Source organism: Mytilus californianus, unplaced genomic scaffold (genome assembly GCF_021869535.1).
Source record: "Mytilus californianus isolate M0D057914Y unplaced genomic scaffold, xbMytCali1.0.p SCAF_15, whole genome shotgun sequence".
NCBI lineage: Eukaryota > Metazoa > Mollusca > Bivalvia > Mytilida > Mytilidae > Mytilus > Mytilus californianus.
The window spans coordinates 29,285,580-29,310,981 of record NW_026262637.1 but is presented as its reverse complement, the minus strand read 5'-3'; the positions used below and the strand labels follow the sequence as shown (position 1 = coordinate 29,310,981).

The window sequence follows — 25,402 nt, the reverse complement described above, 5'->3', positions numbered from 1 at the left end:
CGCACTTTTTTCATCATACTTGAAGATATTGATTTGATGATTGGTATATAGTTTTATCATGACAAGTTCAAATTTTGTTCCGGTCTGATGATTTTGTGTGCAGAGTTATGGTCCTTGGACTTAGAAAATTCACTTAAATAATCAGTTTTCCACACTTTTTGTCATCATGCTTGAAGCTATTAACTTGATATTTGTTATATAGTTTACACCATGACAAGTTATAGATCAAGTTAGCATATTGTTCCAGTACAATTAATTTTTAACCGGTAGGGGACTATGTATTGCATGGCAATACTCTCAGAATGCTTGTTATCTTAAAAATGCCAACTGCTGTCTGATTAAGCAGGAGGTAGGCTGGGATGTTATCCTGAATTCCCCAGCAAAATAAACACTGAATTCCGGAATTTCAGAACAAATATAACATTCTTTCCTGATCCCGAAAAATTAATTATTAATTTCTGAGTCCAGATAAGTGTAAACCTGAATTCCTGCAAAAATTGCCCATCTGACATGGAAATATAGATCCACAACAAAAAAAGATCCTTACTTATTGATATAAGTTATTTCAAATCTATAAATAGCTATCAAATTGGTTTATTATTGCATGATCACCATAAATAAGTCATCTTCAAAGACAAACATTTTAATCTTAAGTTGTGAAGCCAGTAATGATTATAAGTTCCGAGCTCTACACATTTCTGCACTGTATGACTTTAAGAAAAGAAACGAAGTAAACAAAATCCAAAATAAATATATTCAATGAAAAAGTAGCACTTACTGGCTATGCAATCTTACCTAGTACAAAAATAAAACATATGGTAAATGAAAAATCAGTGAAAGGAACATTGAATATTCCGTTGTTTAATGAATATCATTCTTATTATTGAAAATTAAAATTTGTAACAAACATTCCATAATCATTGATACAAGTTTCAAGGTCAATTGAGTGCTTTATTGTTTCAAAGAAAATGAATATAAAGCACCAAAAAAAAAACATGTAATCATCCCAACATTGAGGTACATGTATGAAGTTCTTTTAATATCTTCAACAGTGCTTCACTAAAAATTGGTCCTTGAGTTTGAGTTGGTATTCGTTTCAAAAAAGATATTTAACTGTCCAATCTACCAGTGATTACAATAAAAAAAAAATCATTTTGACAACTATTTAAGATCATTCTTCTTGAAGATGATTATATAGTTCTGAAATGGCACATCTCAGATACTTAGTAATGGCACATCTCAGATACTTAGTAATGGCACATCTCAGATACTTAGTAATGGAACATCTCAGATACTTAGTTACTTATTGCTTAAAAACAAAATGAATCTATAGAACATAATCTACTAGGTAAACAATACAATGTGCATGGGGCCTCAAGTTTCTTGGCATACTAATTAAGTGATTATGTTTATTACTGTCAGAACTCATTCTTTGTCAGTCAGTATAACAGATTATTGTATAAAAATAAAAGATGTAGAATGTGGATTAATGTGACAGCAATCCAACAACATGAAACAAAGACATATTGAGGTCAACATATGGTCTGCATGTGTCAAAAAGATATAACAAAAATACATAACTCCACTGTAAATTCAAAAAGGGTGGAAGTCCATAAAAACTGAAAAAATGAAACTTTATCAACCAAAGGAACGAGTGAAAAACAACTGTCATATCCCTGTAAGAAATAGGTTGTATTTTTTCAATTAGGTTAATTTTAATTTCATTTGGAAAAAAGGGAATATTCGAATATGTTGATTGTTCGAACTCTCATCCTGTTTGGTTGAATTCTGTAAAGTGAAACATACTTCTTGGACTAAAACTTTGCAAGAAGCAGAAATAGAACAATAACACTGTATTCAAACAATTGTTATATATAGACCAACAGTTTCCTTACAATACAATGAATTATGAACCATTTAGTCAATGCTGTTCAAATTTTAGTATGTGTTGCTAATGATGACAAATCGGAGATCATTTTCGATATTGAAGATTTTCACTTTTAACAATCAGTAGTTAAGGTCCTTGATAGATTTGAAAATGTCGTTTCCATGCAATGACTTATGAATCATTCAATGGTTTTCAAATTTTGATATGTTGTTAGTGATTGACTAAATGGAGGGTTAATTTTGATATTGATAATTTTCACTTTTGCTGTTCAGGAGTTATGGTCCTTGATAGATTAGAAAATAGGCACAGGTCAAATAAACTTGAAAATGCCTTTAAAATACAGAAAAAACTGGTTTGCTGTCAATTTGACAGCTCATTTCTTGTTCTTGATATTCTAAAAATAGTATGCAAGAATGTGTTTTGAGATTTTGATTTGCATTTTACTTTTAATAAATGAAGAATGATCTAAACTTGGAGCCACTATCCAATATACTTGAATATTTGGCTTGGTAATTGACACATTAATCCAGGTGATTAAGATAATTAATTTCCTGTTGTGAATTAATCTGATTGTTGATTACTAAGTAATCTGATGTAATCCTGCTAATTCTCATATCTAACTACATCCTAACTGGATGTTCAAATATGCTCCAACTGCATATTTACAGAAATATAAAAAAAATCATATGATGGATTATATATAACAGGTCAAGAAGTGGATTTATATGATTTGGGGGGACCATATAAGGGTGTTTTATTATGGTAATTTTTTTTAATAATAATATTTATGATTAATTATATTTTTAATCTACTATTACAAGGTTTTCCTAATACCATTATAAATGTCTAAAAAAAATTGTAGAGCAAGTCAGAATACCTAGAAACCAGAATGTAGACCTTATTTATTTGTATTTATTAAAGAGTCTCTTGTTAAAATTAAATTAGACCAGCTAATCCGTAATACATTCTGAATGAATTTTAAGGTTAATGTTAATTACTAGTCAAAATCAGAGATTCAAAAAAAATCACAATTCAATTCAGTGATTATACAAAACTGGTCAAATTTCTGGGATTTTTCAAAATCACTTATTTTACAAATTACATGTAAGATTTTTAATTTGTTTTGTCGTTGATATTTTCGTATTTTATGTGTTATGTATAAAGCTTTTTTCATGTTTTTTCATTCACAAATAAAGATCATCAAACGCAAACAGAATTTTATAACCCTAAGATGTACCTCAAATAAGTAAACAACATTAAGTATAGTTATAAGTGGTTGAAATGATTTTGGTAGAAGTGGTAAATAAGTAATTGAAAAGGCAAGGTCTATCTTTACACCCTTTTGTTTATCTTTGGATATATAATGACTGTTAGTGTTCAGTTTCCATTCAAATAAAGAGCTATCAATCTTCGTAATGTTCATTCATTGCCATGCTAATTGATAACTGACCATTTAACATTTAAAAACATTTTCTCCCAAGATCAGTTTATATTTAGAAAAAATTTGTAGTGTTTTATCTATTAAACTGATAACCCCCTTAATCAGTCAAATGGGTTGGCCTGACTGATTATCTCCCTAATCAATATAATGGTACAATCCACCTGGCACATCAGCTGTTGGAAGTACATTTGGAAGATGCTGTAACATGTTGTGCTATGTCTTATAATTATAACCGGTACAGTTTGGGTAGTTACCCTGGATTATACAGTAGTTATGGAAGTTCTCCGAGTAGTATCCACAGCTCAGGGATAGGATCGGGATACAGTTCTCGTTCAGGATCTACCAATAGTCTTTCTAGTATAGGATCTGTAGGACATGGATCCACACATTCGTACAGTGGATACCATCCACCAACACCATCAACATACACACCATATCTTAGGGTTTGTACTAATCAGTAAAATTAGGAAAATTAACAACTTTCTATATATTAAAAAATTGATCAAGTGAAGGGTAATTAATAAAAACAGAAAAGAGGGGGGTGCTATCTTTTATTGTTTTGAAACATTAAGATAATATTATTAAAATCAATTAAGAGCAATGTGTGTTTCGAATGATAGAATATTGCTGATAGGGTTATGTAATTCTGTACATAAAAGAAATGAAAAGAGTGGATAAGATAGATCTGTGGCACTCTAAATACCATTGTTTTGTATATTTCTTTCATTAACCAGAAAGTTATGTGCTTATTTACATCATTGTTAACACAGTCACTTCAAATATTGTATAAAAATGTAATGCATGCAGTGCACATGTTTTGCAGATGTTTATGTGGTAAATGCATTTTTTCTGTCTTTTATTTCTGCACAATAATTTCTCTGTCAGGACTGTTACATACATCATTACCCTTATGTAAATACAAGATAAAAATCACATATGTTTAATATGATTAGATAATATGTAAAAAAAAATTCAAATAAAAAAAAAAGTGATCAAACGGATTTTATTAAAACAGTCTCTATATATCATAATTGTTTCAATTAGAATCAAACTATATTTTCAACTGTTCTAAAACACTGCTATCTATTTCTATATTGGACCACCTACATATATGATATTTATAAAATAAATACTTGATTAAATGGTAATTATTTAGAGATAGGTACATAGTTGTATTTACATACTGTGTCCTGTATATGGAATGTTTGGGTTGTTTACAATAACCAAAATATATTCTGATCCAGGCCCATGTATTATGCAGGGTGATGAAATTGACTATGTAGCCCAGTATCTAAATCAAAAGTTCATAAAACGATAATTATTGGCAACTATGAATCGTTTGATAAAATATCCATTATAATTCAAAGAAATAGAGAGTTTCAACAGTCCCTTTTGGAGCTACCTTACCCCTCTTTCAATTAGCCAACCCCTTTTTGTAGAAATATTTTAGGATGTGTAAAAACTGCTGGAAAAAATATGTTCATTTTGTTTTCTGGATGCATATCTAGAATTGAATTAAAGAGTGTGGGAAAAAAAGGGGGGAACTTTTTTAAGCGATATTATAAAAGTACAATATATATACTTGGATGAGAATTAGTTGTTGTTCATTGCACATTCAAAAATGAAATTGAGACTAGATTAAATGACATTTTATCATTCTCCTGTTTTGTTCTGACTCCTACAGTTGTACTGTAAGTACATTTTCATGTTCTAAATACCAATGCATTATTACAACACTAGAATAAATTTTTGTTACGTTTATAGATTTTACCATGCCAACCAGCAGTGGGAATAGTTATAAATCTGTCTGAAAATACTAAAAAAGGATAAAGATCAGTTTAAAGTAGACATAAAAAGCAATTATAATTACTGCAATAAAGTTAAATGATTTATTGTCATGAAAAAACATTCAAAAGTAGGTCTGTCTAGGCTGTTTATTTTGACTTGGCTGGGGGTTCATTCTGTTAATAGAAAACTTGAGTAGGTCTGTCTAGGCTGTTTATATTGATCTGAGGTGTCCATAGACATTGTTACTAAACAGAAAGTTAATACGAAAGCACAAGAGCCAGAAATTGGGGATAACATAGAAACTTCCATTTGTTTAAGGCATTGGTGCCAGCTCTTTAAACCTCCAAAGTCAGAAATTGTTCCTCTGAGGAAATATTTCTGTGTAGGTAATTCTCATTGATATAATGTTGAAAAGGGGTGGGGTGGGATTCCAGAATGGGAAATTTTACCACCCTTTCAGACTAGTCATCGAAGGGAGATTTCAAAATGGTTGGAAAAGATTTTTGGAAGCTGCTACACTGTCAATGTCATAATAGTTATTATGTTTAAGCAATTATATTCAAAATTAAATCTTTTATTTTTACTTTGTTCTGTATTAGGTTTGATCCACAATGAATTGATTTACATGGGACATTAGTTCCAATAAAGACTTTGTCCAGGAAAGGATAAAAATACCAAGCCCATAAACATAATACAAGTCATGTGTGTACAAATGGAAATATTTATTTGAATTCATACAATTACAAGAGACAAAATTTTTTTTACAGTTCAACATATAAAAGATTGCCATTTTAGAAACAACAATTTTGCAGCCTCATTTTCTTCTTTGGTCTATGGCCATTACTTATTTTATAAAGCTTAAGTCTTAATTACTTCAGAATACTTTTGGGTTTACACATACAAAAACAGCCATTCATATATTCTTTGCGAGTAAGTATTTTCAGTGACATTCCTAGTAAATTTAAAAAAAAAAAAACCAGTGAATTTTACAGTAGTTACCCCGTTTATCAAAATGGAACACCTCTTGAAATGGTTATCATTAGAAAGGTACGATTTTTCAGTGCAAAAGAGGAGATATCATTAGAGAGGGAACTACTTTATTTACTTCAATATATTCTGTTTGAACAAAGTCAACTTTGTGGTTTGGGAAAAATGATCATTGATAAAACTTTGTTTACAAGAAGATTTAATATTGTTTGTATTAAAGATATACGAGTGCTTGAACTGACTTATAAAAATGTTGATCTTTACTTATCAAATTGTCATAAATTATTATCAGTGAACTCCTAAGGAGACAGTGATAAGTATCCTGTTCTGGTCTTGTTATGACATGGAATGTTCTTGTAATTTCAATCATTTTATGTCCAAAGATTATCAAGACTTTTTTAATTTCTAAATGTTTTTGGTCTGAAAAGAAGTGTCCACCTCTGTAGTCACTTTTCAATATAAAACACTCTTTCCAGCCCCTCAATGTCATTGTTTAATCCACCTCTGTAGTCACTTTTTAATATAAAACACTCTTTCCAGCCCCTCAATGTCATTGTTTAATCCACCTCTGTAGTCACTTTTTAATATAAAACACTCTTTCAAGCCCCTTAATGTCATTGATTAATGTAGAGCCCTCTATCCAGTCCCTCACAGTTACAGATTAAAGTAGATTCCACCATCCAGCCCCTCACAGTCGCTGTAATGTAGATCCTTCTACCTCCATCCATCACCTCACAGTTACAGTTTAAAGTAGATCCCTCCATCCAGTTCCTCACAGTACTAGTTTAAGGTAGATACCTCCATACAGCCCATCACAGATTCTGTTTAATGTAGGTACCTTCATCCAGCCCCTCACAGTAACTGTTTTAATATAGAGCACTCCATCCAGTCCCTCCCAGTAACTGTGAAATGAAGATCCCTCCATCCAGCCCCTCACAGTTCAATGATGATATTTACAGTAGAGCTACTGTATTTTGAAGTTTTGATCAGTGAGTCATTCTTTGCCTAATTAAAACAGAATTCTGTAGGATGTTTATGATTGCCACATATATTCTTATGTACTTCACAAAGCCAGATGTTATTCAGTATGTTACTTGAAAAATATTACTGTCATAAGAAATACATACATCAGCTTTTAATTGTTCCCCTTGTGTGCTGATGTTTTAACAGATTTTGATTAAGTTTAACTGTAACAAAACGAACTCACCAATAATGGCAGTTTGTAGAGATCACCATTCTGCAGTAGTTTATTCCATTAGAAATTTTACCTCACAATGTTTGACTAAGTACATATACAAATGTACATTATCTCTTTGCCACTGGGCATCCAATGCACATAAATATTGTACAAATAAGAATAAGAATATTTATTATTCCAGGCCCTTGATGGGCAGCACACATAAAACAATACATTATTGTACAAATATATAGTGGACCTAACTGTTAATTATGGTGAACAAAATGATTTGGGGAAAATTACCAAATATCTTTATTTTTGCAATTTGAAAGGAAAAAAACAATAAAAATTCATAAAGCATTGTGATCCACATGTGATAAAGTTGAAAAGGTGTAAATGTCTTGACCTTTACAAAAATGGTGAGGTTTGCCTATTGTTAAAAGATTATGAACTGAATGACTAGCTACAATGACAAAACAAATGACTTTTTTTCTATACTTTATGAAGAACTATATACTCAGGCCACATTTCAGCCTCGGTAATTAGTTTATAAAAGTCCTTCCATGTTAAACATAGTGTATTAATTACCTCAAGAGCAGATAGTATGTAGATAAACCATTAAATAAACTTCCTTTGTCAGTAACCTATTTAAAACCATTTTCACCACAATAATTGTCAAATTATTTTCTTGAGGACTGGATATGAGTGAAGAAGTAAGTCTTTAAAGTGAATATCCTATCTCATTATGTGAATTGTTTCCTTTTTAAAAATTCCTGTTCTAAATATTTGCCACTGGACATTATGCAGCTACAATCAGTTTTTGAAATTACAAATTTCTAACTGTATTCTTATATGTATTTATTAGGATAATTGATATTGATTGACAACACACTTGCAGTATTTATTACATTTAAAATCCTAAATACAAATGTACCTTTATGTTTAGTTCTGAATATTATACAATGAAATTCCTGTCCTGAATAGGTATGTAATATTTGCCAATGGACATTTTACAGCTGCAATCATATTTTTTAAATCAAAATTTTCAATAGTCTATTTATATACATTTATTAGGTTGATTGATATTGAATGACAACATCACTTGCAGTATATTTCTTTAAAATGCCTTCATGCTAAGTTCTGAATATTGTGCAAGGAAATCCCTGCCCTGAACAGGCATGTTATATTTGCAGCTGAATGAGCATTTATATGCAGCTGCAATCATACTTTGAAATTACAAATTTTTATTTGTCTTTTTATATACATTTATTAGGATGATTGATATTGATGACAACTCATTTGCAGTATATGATTAGGTTATAAAGCTCTAATGCCTTCAGTTGTTGGTCTGATGATTGTATATCAAATTTGCATATTTTGTTCATGTTAAAAATTTGTTAGCAAAAGAGTTAAATCAAGATAATCAATGACAGTTAAGAACTGTCATTAAGAAATAAACTGTGCTCACATGTAGAAATATTTACACTGAATTCAGCTCACTCTAAGGTCCTCCTGTATGCATCTGTCCAGAATGTGTCTACCGGTACTCAAATTATTTTATCAGTATCTGTCAAAGCAGAAAAAGGTATAAATAATAGTTTGATTTAATTTTGTTATTTAAGGATGTGGCTCTTGAAATCCAGAATAAAAATGTTTTCACAATGATGTTTTTCTCAATAGATAAATTAAAATAAATTAAAACTAAGAAAAAAGTAAGAATAGGTCCAAGTTCTTTTTTTTGAGATGTGAACACTTAGTACAGGCAAAAAAAAAATTTCCTTGGAAATATTTTTATGCCTTGTTTCTGTACATTGTAAAAATTTATGCCAGTCAAACTGTTTGGGGGTTAATGAGTAACATACAAACTCTTGTCACCAATACAACAGTGTAGACTATGATGAGTAACTGAGTGACAGGTAACAGTCTGACAACCATGACCAGTAACTGACAGTCTGACAAACACGATCAGTAAATGACAGTCTGGTAAACAATGATGAGTAACTGAGTGACAGGTAACAGTCTGACAACCACGAACAGTAACTAACAGTCTGGTAAACAATGATGAGTAACTGAGTAACAGGTAACAGTCTGACAACCATGACCAGTAACTGACAATCTGGTAAACAGTGATGAGTAACTGGGTGACAGGTAACAGTCTGACAACCACAAACAGTAACTGAATGTCTGGTAAACAATGATGAGTAACTGAGTGATAGGTAACAGTCTGACAACCATGAACAGTAACTGACAGTCTGGTAAACACTGATTAGTGAAAGAGAGGAAATATGATGCCAATACACTAACACTAATTTGTAAAACCAATTTTATGGCATATTTGTATAAATTTGATTTTCTTTTTTTCTCTTCAGAATTCATACTCAGGGAGATACAACTCAACATCAGATGTAGGAACTTCAGATCGTTACAGTCATCGGACAGACAGACCCAGTTCATACATTGGTTCTACATCAAGTCTTAACCTAGATTATAAAAAGGTAACACTCTTATGCAATATAAGGGAGGGGGAATGATTCAGTAGTCCAAGGACAAATAAAACATCAATTAGGTCTTAAGTTTTCACATTTGAATTTTTCCCATTTTGTCATGCCTGGTCTTTTATAGCTTACTGAACAATATGATATTTGCTCATTGTTTAAGGCTGTATGGTGACCTCAAGTTGCTTACATCCATGTCCTTTGGTCTTTGATGGGTAATTGTCTCATTGGCAATCATATCTCCCTATTCTTATACCAATTCTTCTAACAAATGTCAAAACAACTCCGATGCAGTAACATAGTTTGGTCAATCATTGGAAGGGGGACAACTCCACATTATATGTTGAAAATTAAAATTTAAAAAAAAAAAAGGTTGAAATGAAGTGGAATTTCATAATATGATACAATAAACTTTCATGATATGCCATAGGGAAAGTGCCACAATAACTGAGTGAAATAAAAACTTGTATAAACTCCAATGTTTATCTAGAAGTAAAAAATTCCAGTTAGCTTGTGTAAAAAAAACCAACACTGAACTTTATCAAAAGTGGACCAATGACCATCAGATTTTTGAATATGCGATAACGTTTATAAGAGAAAATGTAAGATTTAACCACTTTTTTCTCTTAATCACCACAGCTAGTTTATGATTCAACCATACTTTTTTAAAACTTAATTGTCATTTCAAATGATAGTGTTAGCAAGAGTACGCTTGATCTTCATACAACATTCAAATAATACATCAAGTTAAAATTCTTGTATAGGAACATATATAGAGTACCTACTGAAAGAACCAAGATACATATTTGTACCAAACATTTCTTCACATTCTGTCATTCAATTCTGTAGGAGATGGGCAGGACATGGAGGTAGATTTGACAACTTAAGTCAACGATTTAAAGGAGAAAAATTGATATAATTATTATTGTTTTTTAGAAGTACTGATAGCCATAAGAAGGGAGTCTTACAAAAATATGTTCAGATTATTTCAGTTGATAACATACTGGAAATCATCCTAAACATTTGCATTTTAATTATTTTAGTTGGACTTTTATATGCAGGTAAACTCTTCAACCTGTGGTACAATCTGATCTGTATAGAAGCTTCCATTCTTATGATGCATTTAAAAACTTTTCTTAAGCTAATAAATATTGACATTCTTTTGAAAAAACTTCAGGGCATCATATATCTGCAATTTTACTTTTACTACTTGCGTGGTTTTATGCTTACAAGTTTGCTTTGATCGAAAGCCTTTTTGGTTTTACAAAGGTTGCATTGACCATACCTTTTAGTTCTAGTCCACAGTTACATAATAATGATTGTTCCCTCTTTCAGAACTATGTTCTTCGAAAAAGGACACATTTCCAGTTTCTGAATATCATGTGTTTTTATCAAGCAAAAGTCTTGATAATTTAGAATGTAACTTGTTTCCAAAAAGACATTTCAGATTTGATTCCTAGCACAATGCTATAGTTGTTAAAGTGTAATGTCTGTTTAATATTGAAAATAACAAAAAATGTGGATTTCAGAAAAAAAATTTAGGTGGATAAAAAAAAATTTAAGGAACATTGATTTAAACCATGGTAATAATCAGCATGACAACTTGTAACTTTTGAGAATTATGTCCTTAAAATATTGTCATCCTCAAATTATGTATTTTCTGTATTTGCTTTGAATACATCATGCCATATTTTTGTATATAAGTAAATTTGTTTTGTAATACTATTATTTCTGAGCTTCATCCTTAAGATGCATGTAATATTTGCTGCTGGAACTGAAACAGCCAACAATCAATCATTACTGAATACTATATGATGTATGAATCCACACCATGCATGTTCTCAGTTGAAGACTATAGATTTATCACTCTAGATGGGGGTGTAGCAAGTCCTCTAGGATTCTTATTACCTGGGTGGACATCATATAAATCTTATGATGAATAGTTTGGCAGGTCATACTGGGGCAGTCGGTATTCTCTTCCAGGAAGACATCTAATAAAGATAATTACATATAATAGAAATGTTTTATCTAATTAACGAGATGACATGTGCTATTTTCATTGTAATAATTGACAGTACAAGTGTTTTCTGGAATTATCTTTGGTACTTAGAAAATACTTTTGTATCTTTCATACATGATTCTGACCTTCTCTAAATTCTTGCATGGATTATTTTATCTTTGTTGTACAGTTGTTTAGTGGTAGTAATTTTTTTGGAAATCCTGCTATTTAACATTTAAAGTACATACAATGTTTAATTATTTGTTTTATAATTAAACGTACAATGTTTAATTATAAAGATAACAATGCTTTCCCCCACAGTGAATCAGAAGGAGTCTTGTCATGTTGCAATTTTGGTCTATTTAACAGTCTTATAGGTAACATCTTGTTTAATTTGTGGCATTGGGTGAATGCCATCTTTCACACCTTAAATCTATTTCATAACAAAAGTTTTATTGATAGAGCAAACTGGAGAAAATCAGGATAAACCACAAATATATATATATAATGAATATAAGTCTAAATTGAAAACAACGTTCAAAATATATGTATATATTGTGAACTCTCATCTCAGGTTTGATTGGACATAAGAAACTTTGGAGATATCAGTTGAGACTGACATTTTGAGATAACAATCAAATAAGTAATGACAATTTACTACTTGTAGATTGTTTAGTGCATTATGGCACTTTTGAAAATATTCAAAGCAAGACTTAACTTTTGGATAGTGGTAATGGGCTGAGGTAAAATTAAACAAAATGCCAATCAATTAAAGGTCAAGACCCTTGTTTAAGGAAAACTTGAATTGAAAGGAAGTTGTTCAAACTAGGGATTGGAATGTGACATTGTTTATTTTATATTTTTGCAGCTTTACGAAGATGAAAAAGCCAATACAGAAAGATTAAAGAAAGAATTAGAACAAGTCAAGAAAGAATTAATAGAATCAAAAGCTGAATTAGACAGACTTATGAAACGCAATGAAGCAAACAGATTAGCAGATACAAATGATAAACGGGTAAAATATTAAATATAGATATTATATGTACAATGTTGAAATCTAATTGTTCGGGAATATGAATCGTAAAAAGAAATTCTCAATGTACTTATAAATGAAAGCTGAAAGTTCTCACAATTAGCAGAAAAAATGTAAATGTATGATCAAAATAAATCAAGCAGAAAAACAAGATATGGATATCAACCTGTGAGTAAATCTGTGAGACAGCAAGTTGGGAACTTTACAAAATAAAAACACTTAAAGAAATCAAAAAGTGAACTTTACAAAATAAAAACACTTAAAGAAATCAAAAAGTAGTCTAGTGTCTGAAGTTTATATACCTGTGAAAAATTTATTTAAATGTGAAATAAATACTGAATTGTTCTTGTATATAAGTATTACCTACTGTAATAACTATATTAATTTTGTATTTTACAGGAAAAAAGAGCTTTAGAAAGAAAATTATCAGAATTAGAAGAAGAATTAAAGGTAATTTGTGGTGCTTGCATTTCTCCCTTCTGTTATATTACACATACCCGCCACAGTTATAGATAATGTAGAATTCACACAGTTAACACATAAAGAAGTTAATGTAAGTTCTCATTAAAACTTCATTGTGTAACTCATCTTTTATTTGATAAAAATATCAGATGTTAAAATGTTGAGTGCCGTTGAGGCTTTTATATTAATGAAGTTAAAATTGGTGGACTTAATTAAACAACAGTATGATATTTAGCATATTTACTGTAGATGTGGACAGCAAAGCATTTGAATTCAGTCACAGTTGTCTACCTTGTTTTCAGAGCAGTTATCTCCCTTTGCAGAAAATAACTTTTGTTTCAGCAGTTTAATATTGACAGCATTGTTTACTTCCAGCAAATGGACAAAACAAAAGCTGAAAATAAGAAACTTAAGGAGGAAAATAGGGCATTAACAAGGGTGATATCCAAACTGTCGAAATAGGTAAAACATCACTAACTCGCGCATGTACAGATATCTGGAATTTAGTAATGGTAGTATCAAAGCATGATGTTTTTACTAATTTCACGTTCACTTGTTTTCACTTGTGCTTTCAGTATGTTGAATTAAGACGATTTATTTTAGGATATTCGACAGTTGTTTTACCTCACTGCATTTCAAGGTACTCTAAAACAAAACTATTTTGTTTCTTTTATCACCATATTTGTTTAATGATCTTTTACCTGTTGATTTTTGTTTGCATTATTGCTTAGGTTGTTTTGTTTGCATATTGTTTGTTTTTTTAAATATTTTTGGAAATATTTTAAAGCTTACTATATGAAAAGGAAAACAGGATATATTCTATTAATAGTGGTTTTGTTTTAAGGAAAGACATTGGCTGTGGGTTGTTGACTTTTCCAATTGATTAAAGGCACATGACATAAATGAGTAAATAAATTGACTCAATACATTCAAGCATAATTCATGGGACCTTGACCATATTTTTATGGTTCTTTGATCAATTTTTAATTTCTCATGATAATTTATATCTGGGTTACTGTAAAAGGTCAACTATATATGTGGTATGGAGTAGTTGTAAGAAGTATATGTTTGTCTGACTGGGTTTACTTGACTTTTACCTCATTTCAATGGTTCATTGGTCAATTTAAATCTTTCATGATTCTCAGTAACTATAATTATAGGTATATAGAATCATTGTTACTTGTTCATTTCTTGTAATTCATTTCTTGATACAAAAGGAAACGATATGAAAATAAGTTATTTGTACCGTATAACAATTTTAATCTTTCAAATTACTCTCGACAGTTGAATTTTAAATAATGTAAAAACGATCTGCACGCTTCATGTTTACAATTTTGAAAATTTTTAAAAAACAGTTTCAAGTTAAATAATACTGAATCCTACTTGATACAGTGATAGGATCTACATTCATACAAATTATGGCTAAATGATTGTAATTATTTCTCAATATCCAATGGGCATTGGTGAAGAAGTTATTTGGACACTAAGTTCTTGTATTCAGATTCTAAGATTATATAATCTTTACATGTTATTGAAATTTAATACTACATTTCTAAAGTCTGTTTTGGTATGTTGGAATAATAGTGGTAAAAGATTGACCAAAGGCAATTATAAACAAATCCAAGCACTCTCATTGGCTTTTGACTAATGAACAAATATTTATACATTAATTTCAGGAAGGTGGTTATGTTTATGTTGTTAAGGTACAAAGGATTTGTTTTCTGTTAGCATAAAGCTGTGGGACTCTGTATCTGTATTTGTAAAATCAAGCTATTAACACAACAGATGATAGCAATATATAATCCTGAGTCTGTCATGGTAGTTCTTGAGGTATGGTCTTGAAATGACAGACAGATTATATGAACAAATTCAGGAAGTCAAAGTCAAACTTTTGACATTGTAACTAACTTGACAAAGGGAGATAACTCGCTTGATTGGAAATTTATTTTTCCCATTAATTTCTATTATAATAAGATCTAAACAAACATATTTATATAATCTAGAACTGTAATATCTTTATTGTAAAAAATATATTCTATAACCTTTTCTGTATGCTGAATTGTCTCAATATTATGGTACATCTGACTTCCTTTCACAAAAGTCAGAACTCTACTGTATTGAGAAGTTAATATCAAATTACTTCAGTACATAACTACCAGCTTTATAATTAAGATGGATAGCTATTTTGATGCAAGTTAAAACGCAATATTTAAACAAACCAAATGTAACATACAAAATTTTCACAAGGACTTTCACAAAGCTCCATATGGCAGTAAACCAGAACATTGCTCCCCAGAAGAGAGTGATACATATATAATTTTAGAGTCAATTCAGGAAATGACATACTGATGTGAAGAATGTTGATCCATATTACATTATGTATTTATTGCTGTGATATAGCCAGGTCATTCATGTAACGTTCAGCATAAACCATTATGTCTTGTCTTACATATTATTGTTTTGTCTTTATAACATACAGACCTTGATGTAGAATTGAGTGTGACCACAATAGATGTATTGTATTAGTTTTCTTATATTTAGATTTATCATGTATGGTTTATTAGTCAAGGAAAACAATGAAAAAGATAATAAAAAAAAAAAAAATCAAATTCTATAATCCAGTGTTCTCCCCAGATATTTCATTTAGCATCCTGGTAAACAGGGGAAATTGAAATACCATCTTTTTTCTAAAAATTATAGCATCACATCCATAACACATTCTATAAGAAAACCACTTCAGATAGCATCACATTTAAGATTATAGCATCACATTACCATGATGCTAAAAGGCCCTGGGGAGAACACTGTAATCAGATAGAAGACCATTACAGATTGTGAATTTATGGTGGGCAAAATAAAATGCATTACATTTCTGACATTTGAATTTCAGAGAACACATCCAGAATTTAAGATGTCAGGATTTTGCCTTGTTTTCTTTTGGGGTATTACTTTGAGTGTATTTAGTGTATAATATTTCTATACGACCGCAAAAAATTTGTGTTCGTATAATGCTATCATGTTGTCGTCGTCCTAAGACACATTTGGTTTCCAGACAATAACTTTAGTTTAAGTGAATGGATCTCTATGTAATTTTACCAGAAGGTTCAATACCACAAAAGGAAGGTTGTGATTTATTTTGAGGGTAATGGTACCAACAGTTTAGGAATTAGGGGCCAAAAACAAGCATTTTTGTACTTTCCGGACAATAACTTGTGTGTAAGTGTATGGATCTCTCTGAAATTGTACCACAAGGTTCCATATCACAAAGGGAAGGCTGGGATTGAGTTTGGGGGTAATTGCCCCAAACGTTCAGGAATTAGGGGCCAAAAACAAGCATTTTTCTAGTTTCCAGACAATAACTTGTGTTTAAGTGTATGGATCTCTCTGAAATTGTACTACAAGGTTCCATACCACAAAGGGAAGGTTGGGATTGAGTTTGGGGGTAATTGCCCTAAACATTTAGAAATTAGGGGCAAAAAAGGGGCCAAAAACAAGCATTTTCTAGTTTCCAGACTATAACTTGTGTAAAAGTTTATGAAACTCTCTGAAATTGTACTAAATTTACAACACAACGGAATGAAAATTATTTTTTCAAACTTTCAAATAATCTATATCAAGGTAATGAGTTATTATGGTACTGAGAGTGATGCATGTTGAATGCTGTGTCCACACTACAAATAAGAAATTCAAACATCCAAAGGTCATGAAAGTAAATAGTTTTATTTGTGTGAGCATTTTCATAATAGAATTTAGCTTGTATCTTGCATTTGGAAAATTGTCTATCCAGGATTATAATTTCAATGGACTTTTCCTCATTTTGTTTACTTTTCTCTTCATTTAACTAAAAGTTACATTGCTGACTTTAAGGTTGTTCTCCAGTAATGACATTGTTATCATCATCTGAAATGTAGATGGTTACAACAGATCTTTCAATATTAAGTATGATAATATCTTTTTAATTGAATTTTCATTTAGGTGGAGAAACAGATTTAGATTATACTCAGAGTTCACTTCAATATCATTGATTTTCAGAGATACGTTTATTACAAGATCTTAGTTCATTTTTATTTTGTGTTTTACAGAAAATGGAAGTATTAAAAGAAGACAATCGTCGATTAAAGGAAGAAAATGGTGCATTAATTCGTGTGATAAGTAAACTGTCTAAGTAGGGTTAAAGGTCAAAGTACTCAGCAGATGGCGGATTAGAAGTCTAGGTCATTTAAGAGTTTTTCGCAATACAGATCTGAAGATATAGCTGTATAGTTCTTTTCTCAGTAAAATTATAAATAAGTTCTTCCTGTAAAGTATCAAATCAAAGTCATTTTTTTCAATTTCAGTATTGCTGTCGAATGTTTTGCCTAATCATTTCACATTTTTAACTTCACTGCCCTTTAGCTTTCCTCTTTCACTGCAAATAAAGCTTGTGTAAACAATGTTTAGCTTTCACTAATTCACAATTTTAAAAAAAAGATTGTGATAGTCAATTTGATTAGAAAGATTGTTATTGAAATATAAATGCAATGATTATTAATTTTATAAAAAGTTTTTTTTTTCGATAAATGACATCAGAAAATAATAACAGGAGTCAGGATAAAAAGAAATTTGTTGGTAATAAGAGGAGTATTAATAAAAGGTTCAGTGTATATTGGCTCTACGATGTATGTCTTAAAATTAGGTTGTACTTCAAATTTTTTTGAATTTGGTATAAATTAATTCAAAAAATATATTATATACATACTAGTATATAGATGTGTATTTATTTTTTTTCAAGTATATAATAAACGGTGTGGAAAATATACCACTAACTCCAAAACTCTTTGTAAACTAACCAAACACTTTTGTAGAGTATATGTTTAAGCTGCAATATTCAATATCTGTTTTATACATAGTTTTCATACAGAAAATTCATTAATTTCAAGAAACCTAAAAATGAAATCAAGAAATATTTCGATAATAAAATAATCATGGAAACATTTAGTACAATTTTCTTTTCTTGACTTATTTCGTAAATGAAACAATTGTAATCCTATTGTTAGAAGACACTGTTTGAGGGTGATATTTCCTATCCCATGTTATAACAGAACTTGATTGTCTAGATGAGTATGATATAGTGTAGCTTGGTCATTGTTTGTGCTTAATAAGCTACTGGAATTTTAAGGAATCTGATTGTATTGTATTACCTCCCTTTGTTTGGTGCTACTATGGAAACAATCTCTATAGCAACAGTATTTGAATTGTGATAATAAATTTATCAGTACGAATGAATGTGTTGAAATTGTTTAAGAAATATTTTCTTAAATATGGTTAAAATTTTATTTTAGTGCAATTAAGACAGTGCTAAGAATTGTTTTTATGTTTGTTGAACCTGAAATGTTTTATGAGCTATTAAAAGAACTATGTCTTATTTAAATAATTAAACCTTCATACATTTTACAAGACCATTACATTTATGTGCAGTTGTTGTGTCTACAATCTTTTTCTAAATAATCTTTTTAATTGTTTTGCGTATTTATTTTCAAATGTTAATCACATGACAATATGACCTATTTTTAAATTCCTATGGAAAGAAACTATTAAGACACATATAACTTCTGATATTAACGGTTTGCTGATGAAATAACAAGATTTTGTTTTAAGGACTGTTCCATTAAACAACATACATTATACCCAGGGAAGGTACTTACAAATAAGGGTAACCACCTATAGAGACCTGTATAGATTAAAAAGTATTATTCCACTGTATGTAAATAATGATAGCCAAATTAACATTTGATTGGTTGAGACAATTCCACGTGACATTGAAAAAAACTTCATATTCCCCTCTGAGTATCATATTCCTCTCTGAAGATGGGACTACCTTGTGTGACGTTACATGCGGTTAATGTACATAATGTTATGGGCGATAGTAAAGTCATTATTGTGTTCAAATTTTTTCAGATGTAAAAACAATCCAGAGAAAAACTTATCATGTTTGAATAAATAATTAAATTTTGATTTGGTATTATTTATCAATATATGTAAATTAATAATTAATGTTCAGAAAGTAAAAATAGTAAAGGCAGTGGAAAAAAATCATTCATTTCCCTTGGCTTAGGGAGATATAAAGATTTCTTCACCCTCGAAAAGTTATATTCTTGGGTGAACAAATCTTTATATCTCTCTCAGACAAAGGAAATAAATGTATGATATGTCACAACCACCCATATTGGCAAATTCAAGTTGCCTTCCCTGTGTCCCATGTATGTTTTTATAGAACACCAACTGAATTTTTACAAAAAATGATAAAAAAAAAAACTTGCTATTAAGTTCTAGATCATTTCAGAAAGTGTCTATTTTTGTGAATGAGTGCTGATCGTAGTGCTGTGTATATAAGGCCAGTTGAGATTACCATTGTACATATGTATATAATGTAAATATTAGAATTGTCTTATTTATTACTGATGTAGTCAGATCTCATGGGAAGAGTTACAATAAAGCTCAGGCATGGTTTACTCAGTGTTGAGTTTTCCATGATAAATCCAGTCTTTCATTCTGTCAGAGAGAGTCAAATCTTTTACATGGTGCCAAATCAAATGTTGATTCACAAATGACATTTGCATTATCCCATGGAAATTAACTCCAAAAATATTCAGTTTGACAGTAAGCTTTTGTTTTAATCATTGAGGAATTGTTGTTAGAGAATGAACATATTCTGTTGGGAATAATTATTTTTCCATTCTAGTGGGTGAAGAATATTTTGGTTGAAATTTGTTTGTGCATGGTTGTATGTTTGTTATGAATGAACATATATTTTTCACCTGCTAGAAATATTTTAAAATAAAAAAATATCTTGATCAATAAATTCTTACCTTATAATTTGAAGGTATAAAAAAAATATCTATAATAAAGTATTGAATATTATATGAAAATTACAAAATTTATTATAAAACATAAACAAAAAAAAATGGAAAAAGATGAAAATAAGGACAAAAAATAGAAAAACAAAACATTTAAAAAAGATGTTTTGAATATGTGAGGCCAAGTTATAATGTAAGAATGAAACTTGATTAAATACTGGAACATCATCAGAGAGTTGAAGTTATATATATTACTTCTGAAAACATATACCACATGTATGTATACATTAGTTTCTTTACCAGTTTCATATCATTTTAAGGTTGCTTTGGCGTTGCTTGGTAGAGAACTCTTTAGGTGACATGCTGGACCTAAAGTTTGTATACCTGTAACTGGTTCTTGTTGTAGTTTTAATATATAAGGCAACAACATCAGATGATGATTTCATTACTGGTTCCCTGTGCTTTTGTGATAACTTTGTTATGTTTCCTATGGGCTTGTGTAACTTCTGGTTACCAGGAGCTACATATGACCAATGTAAACATCTAGAGTTATTCCCCTTAGGTGACATGCTGGATCTGAGGAAAGCACAGGAATTCAGATATTACCACAAGGCTAATTAGTTGTATATTTTTATTAAGTATTTATGAGGTGAAGTAGGTAACAGAAGGAAGCAATATGTATACATCATATCTCATTAATTCTGATCAGAGATCTTTTTTGCAATATTCAGTTCGGGTTTAATGTTATAAAAAAAAGCTAGATTTCAAAGATATGGATAAGATTGAAATGAAAAAAATAGATCTCAAATATATGGAAGAAAATTTATTTATGTACATTCTAAACAGTTCTGCCTTTTTGCTACTGTTCCTTCACTTCATTCAATATAAACATGATAAAGAATTAACATGAGAGAATACTAAATATTCAAAAATGTTCCCATGAAATTGCATGTTAGTTATAAAGAAATTAAAAGGAATCATGACATGGAATAGTTTATTATAAATATTCATAAAAGATATAGGATGCTTGTGATTCCCTTATATTGTAATAAAATGTTTAATCTATAAGTCATATCATGAAAAGGGAATGAACAAGAAGTATAACTCATTTTAGATTTATCTTTAAAATGTAGTAGTGCAGGAATTAGCAAGTTATGTGTTTATTTTTATGCTTTGAGAAAAATCTGAAATGTTTTTCTTCTGATTTCCAGGAGTAACAAATGATTATTAGCAAACATACAGAGTTATTCCCCTTAGATGACATGTTGGATTTAAGGAAAGCATGATAAATCATGAGAACAAATCAGCAAAAAATAGTGTGATAGTTTTTTAAGCAAAATATGAGCTTGAATGCAATATAGTGATTTTGTTCATGTTGAACAAATATATTATTGTTGTACAAGCCAAACTTATTTATATGATAGCTGTTTTTTTCCATATTTCACAGCAAATACAAGTTAACATCAAATTTGTCGAATCAGTATGTCTATTACATGTACATGTATATTGATAAGAAATTATATTAATGTCCTTTTTCAGATTTGTAGCTTTATTACAATTAAGTTATTTGTAAGTTGATAATTTACAGTACCAACGCATTGACCTACAACTTATTTCACTTTTTAAAGTCATAAATATATATGATATATATATATATATAATGAAATAAAGTTATTTATATTTTACCTATATTTGTACACTAAGAATAGCTCAAATATCCATCCTTTTATTTTCAAGTCCCTAAGCTTGAGATCCATCCATAGTTATAGTAAAGGTCATATTAACTTACCATTAAATACATTTTCTAGATTATGTGCAATTTTAAACACTTATGGGATAAGACAGAATGTACAAATGTGTTGTCTCTCAGAAACCAGTATTCAAGTTACAATTATTTGGTCCTACCATTGATGTATGATTGATAGTATTTGTCAATAACAATGAAACATCATTGACATCAGCATTACTGAAAACTAGCTGACAGTTTGATATATTAAATGAACTACCTATTAATTTGAAACATTTTTTTTCAAATTAATTTTTTACAGATTCTGTATTTTCTTAAAACAAGTAATCACTGACAATTTACATTAGTAGACCTGACCATAAGGGTACCACGAAATTTTAGGTCCTTTTCATTTAAAAGTTTAAATAATATAAAAATAAGGAGATGTGGTATGATTGCCAAAGAGACAACTATCCACTAAAGTTCAAATGAAGTGGGTGCTAAGCAATTATAGGCCTATATGATTCAAGACTTGAAAGGTTTTCTCTTAAAATCTAATGAAAAGTCTTGTTTTCATGTTGAGGCTGCACATTTTCACACAGATATGATTTGATGACATGATACAAGGGGCCTTTATGCTTTATATGCTATTATGGTTATATTAGTAGCATGCTCTTGTTTCTTTAGGTGACATGCTTGATCTGAAGCTGGTATGAATTAATATCTTGCATCTGGCCTACACAATTTTAATCCTGGAATCTATGATGATTTTTTTTTATAGATAGATATAATTGAATGTTTCCACTCTATTAAATATCTAGTTGGTTACTAAATCATTACTATAGTTATTTGTAGAAAAAAAATTATGTACTACATACAACCCAATATACCTTTTTGAATTTATTAACATTAATGTTTGTCTTGAATTTCCTTAATGATTTGAAGACTGAAGTTTTTAGGGTATTTTGAAAGTACCCAGATGTTCTACGCAAAATAAATGTCTTCAAAATTTTGGAAACACTTTCATCTTGTAGAGGAGGTGGTATGATAAAAGCGATTATTTGGCCCCTTATATTGCAAAAATAGTAAACTTATTCAAGCTTTTCAAAGTTGTTAATTTTATTGATAAATTTTGTAGCAAAATATCTTTCTGGGTCAAGCTGTAGCAATTATTAAATACAAAATGTCAAAAATAAGGCTATTTTGTCAGTTAATGCTGTTTTTGTAAGAAGTTTGAAGCAGTAATTCTGATATGTAAGACAAAATTTAAAAAATATAAATACTGACTTATTTCTTATGAACATCTGGTAGATGTTTGTAAATTGATATATAATACTTTTTGATTTTCCAATTCTGGGGCCAAAATTTTGCCTTTTACCTATTCTTGTCTGAGGAGGATTTCTACAGGCCTTTGCAATATAACGTTATTTTAGAAATAAATATTTGGCTGCCATTTTGAGAATGGTACTGATTTAGTAAGAAAACAAAGTTAAACGCTACTTGGCTGTTCACCCACTTTGTCTATTATCGATCTTGAGATGTGTTTTTTGTACTCAACATCTTTCTTTTTATTACATTTTTGTTGAGCCTTCGACTTTTGTCGAAAAAGCGAGACATAGCGATCCTACATTCCGTCAGCGTCGTCGTCGTCGGCGACGTCCACAAATATTCACTCTGTGGTTAAAGTTTTTGAAATTTTAATAACTTTCTTAAACTATCCTGGATTTCTACCAAACTTGGACAGAAGCTTGTTTATGATCATAAGATAATATTCAAAAGTAAATTTTGTTAAAAAAAAATTCCATTTTTTCCGTATTTTACTTATAAATGGACTTAGTTTTTCTGCCAGGAAACATTACATTCACTCTGTGGTTAAAGTTTTTGAAATTTTAATAACTTTCTTAAACTATCCTGGATTTCTACCAAACTTAGAAAGAAGCTTGTTTATGATCATAAGATAGTATCCAGAAGTAAATTTTGTAAAAAAAAAATTCCATTTTTTCCGTATTTTACTTATAAATGGACTTAGTTTTTCTGCCAGTTAACATAACATTCACTCTGTGGTTAAAGTTTTTAAAATTTTAACAACTTTCTTAAACTATCCTGGATTTGTACCAAACTTGGACAGAAGCTTGTTTATGACTAAAAGCTAGTATCCAGAAGTAAATTTTGTAAAAAAAAAATTCCATTTTTTCCGTATTTTACTTATAAATGGACTTAGTTTTTCTGCCAGTTAACATTACATTCACTCTGTGGTTAAAGTTTTTAAAATTTTAACAACTTTCTTAAACTATCCTGGATTTGTACCAAACTTAGACAGAAGCTTGTTTATGATTAAAAGCTAGTATCTAGAAGGAAATTTTGTTCCATTTTTTCCGTATTTTACTTATAAATGGACTTAGTTTTTCTTCCAGTTAACATTACATACAGTCTGCAGTTTAAGTTTTTAAAACATTTATTAGATTCATAAACTATCCTGGATTTTTACCAAACTTGGACAGAAGCTACTTACAATCAAAAGATAGTATAGAGAGGAATATTTTTATTAATTTTTTTCCTCATTTTGCTGAGCCTGTGATTAACAGCAAAAAGTAGGCGAGACACTGGGTTCCGCGGAACCCTTACGAATTTTTTTTTAAATTTTGGGATTGACAGATACTCTCTAAAAGCAATACTTCAAAATGATATACCGGTATAGATGCATTATTCACGTCAAAATCATATTGACATTGTAATTCCTAGTCCCAACCAATGGTTTATAGATTAACCCACATCCCTGTCCCAGCTGTCAAAAATATTTCAAGAATAGAAACATTAACTTAACATTATAATAATGTTGTAAGTATTATTTATATTGATACTCAAATTAATATATATAAAAATGAAAGTTTATAGAGAATATATTTGTCCTGGTACAGAATACGATCACTTGTCAACTTTTTACATTTGTTTTGTATCTCTGCTTGCAATTTTAACTTGGCAGCACAGTTTTAACCTGCCTTCTTCCACTGATTGGAAAGTTATCTTGCCTTTATTTAGATATGCTGTTGCTATAGAGACAAACCATGATTACAAAAGGGAGGTAATTTAGATTTGTACATGTTATCAATTATGTTAATGCTAGGCCATAACTGGCATGTTGTGAATTATGTTATAAATGTAAACAAATGTAAATTAATTTAGCTCTAAACACTTAATAAATTGTTTATAAAGGTCAAAATTTGTTTTTATTTATGCTTTACCTATGATGTTGGGAGGGGGCACTATTCTTTTCTGTTTTGTACATCCATCCTGTTGCCTGACCATTCATCTGTTAGTCTGTCTTGTGGAAGGTAACAGGTCTTTTATATGAAGTTATGGTTGCATCAACTTGAAGTTTGTACATTTATTCGTTATGGTGAACTTTTTATATGACAGCTTTATAATGGTATGTCGTCATATTCCGAAGACATTTAGTTTCCAGACAATAACATGAGTATAAGTGTATGGATCTCTATGAAATTGTACCACAAGGTTCCTTACCACAAAAGGAAGGTTGGGATTGATTTTGGGGGTTATGGCCCTAACTGT

General features: G+C 30.0%; 1 protein-coding gene across 12 annotated transcripts in view; it reads left to right on the top strand.

Annotated features, from left to right (window-relative positions):
- Window positions 1–25,052, top strand: part of LOC127725825 (protein phosphatase 1 regulatory subunit 12A-like) — an 85,135-nt gene extending 60,083 nt beyond the window's left edge. For 9 of the 12 annotated variants that reach the window (XM_052233125.1, XM_052233123.1, XM_052233120.1 and 6 more), the window contains 5 exons: window positions 9,651–9,776; window positions 10,820–10,837; window positions 12,644–12,790; window positions 13,208–13,258; window positions 17,353–25,052. In XM_052233125.1, the coding sequence (XP_052089085.1) occupies window positions 9,651–9,776; window positions 10,820–10,837; window positions 12,644–12,790; window positions 13,208–13,258; window positions 17,353–17,439 (429 nt within the window). In that variant the 3' untranslated portion in view covers window positions 17,440–25,052. Of the gene's footprint in view, window positions 1–9,650; window positions 9,777–10,819; window positions 10,838–12,643; window positions 12,791–13,207; window positions 13,259–13,645; window positions 13,733–17,352 lie in introns of all 12 variants that reach the window. The other 3 variants (XM_052233118.1, XM_052233124.1, XM_052233122.1) reach the window with 3 other exon arrangements.
- Window positions 25,053–25,402: the final 350 nt, after the last annotated feature.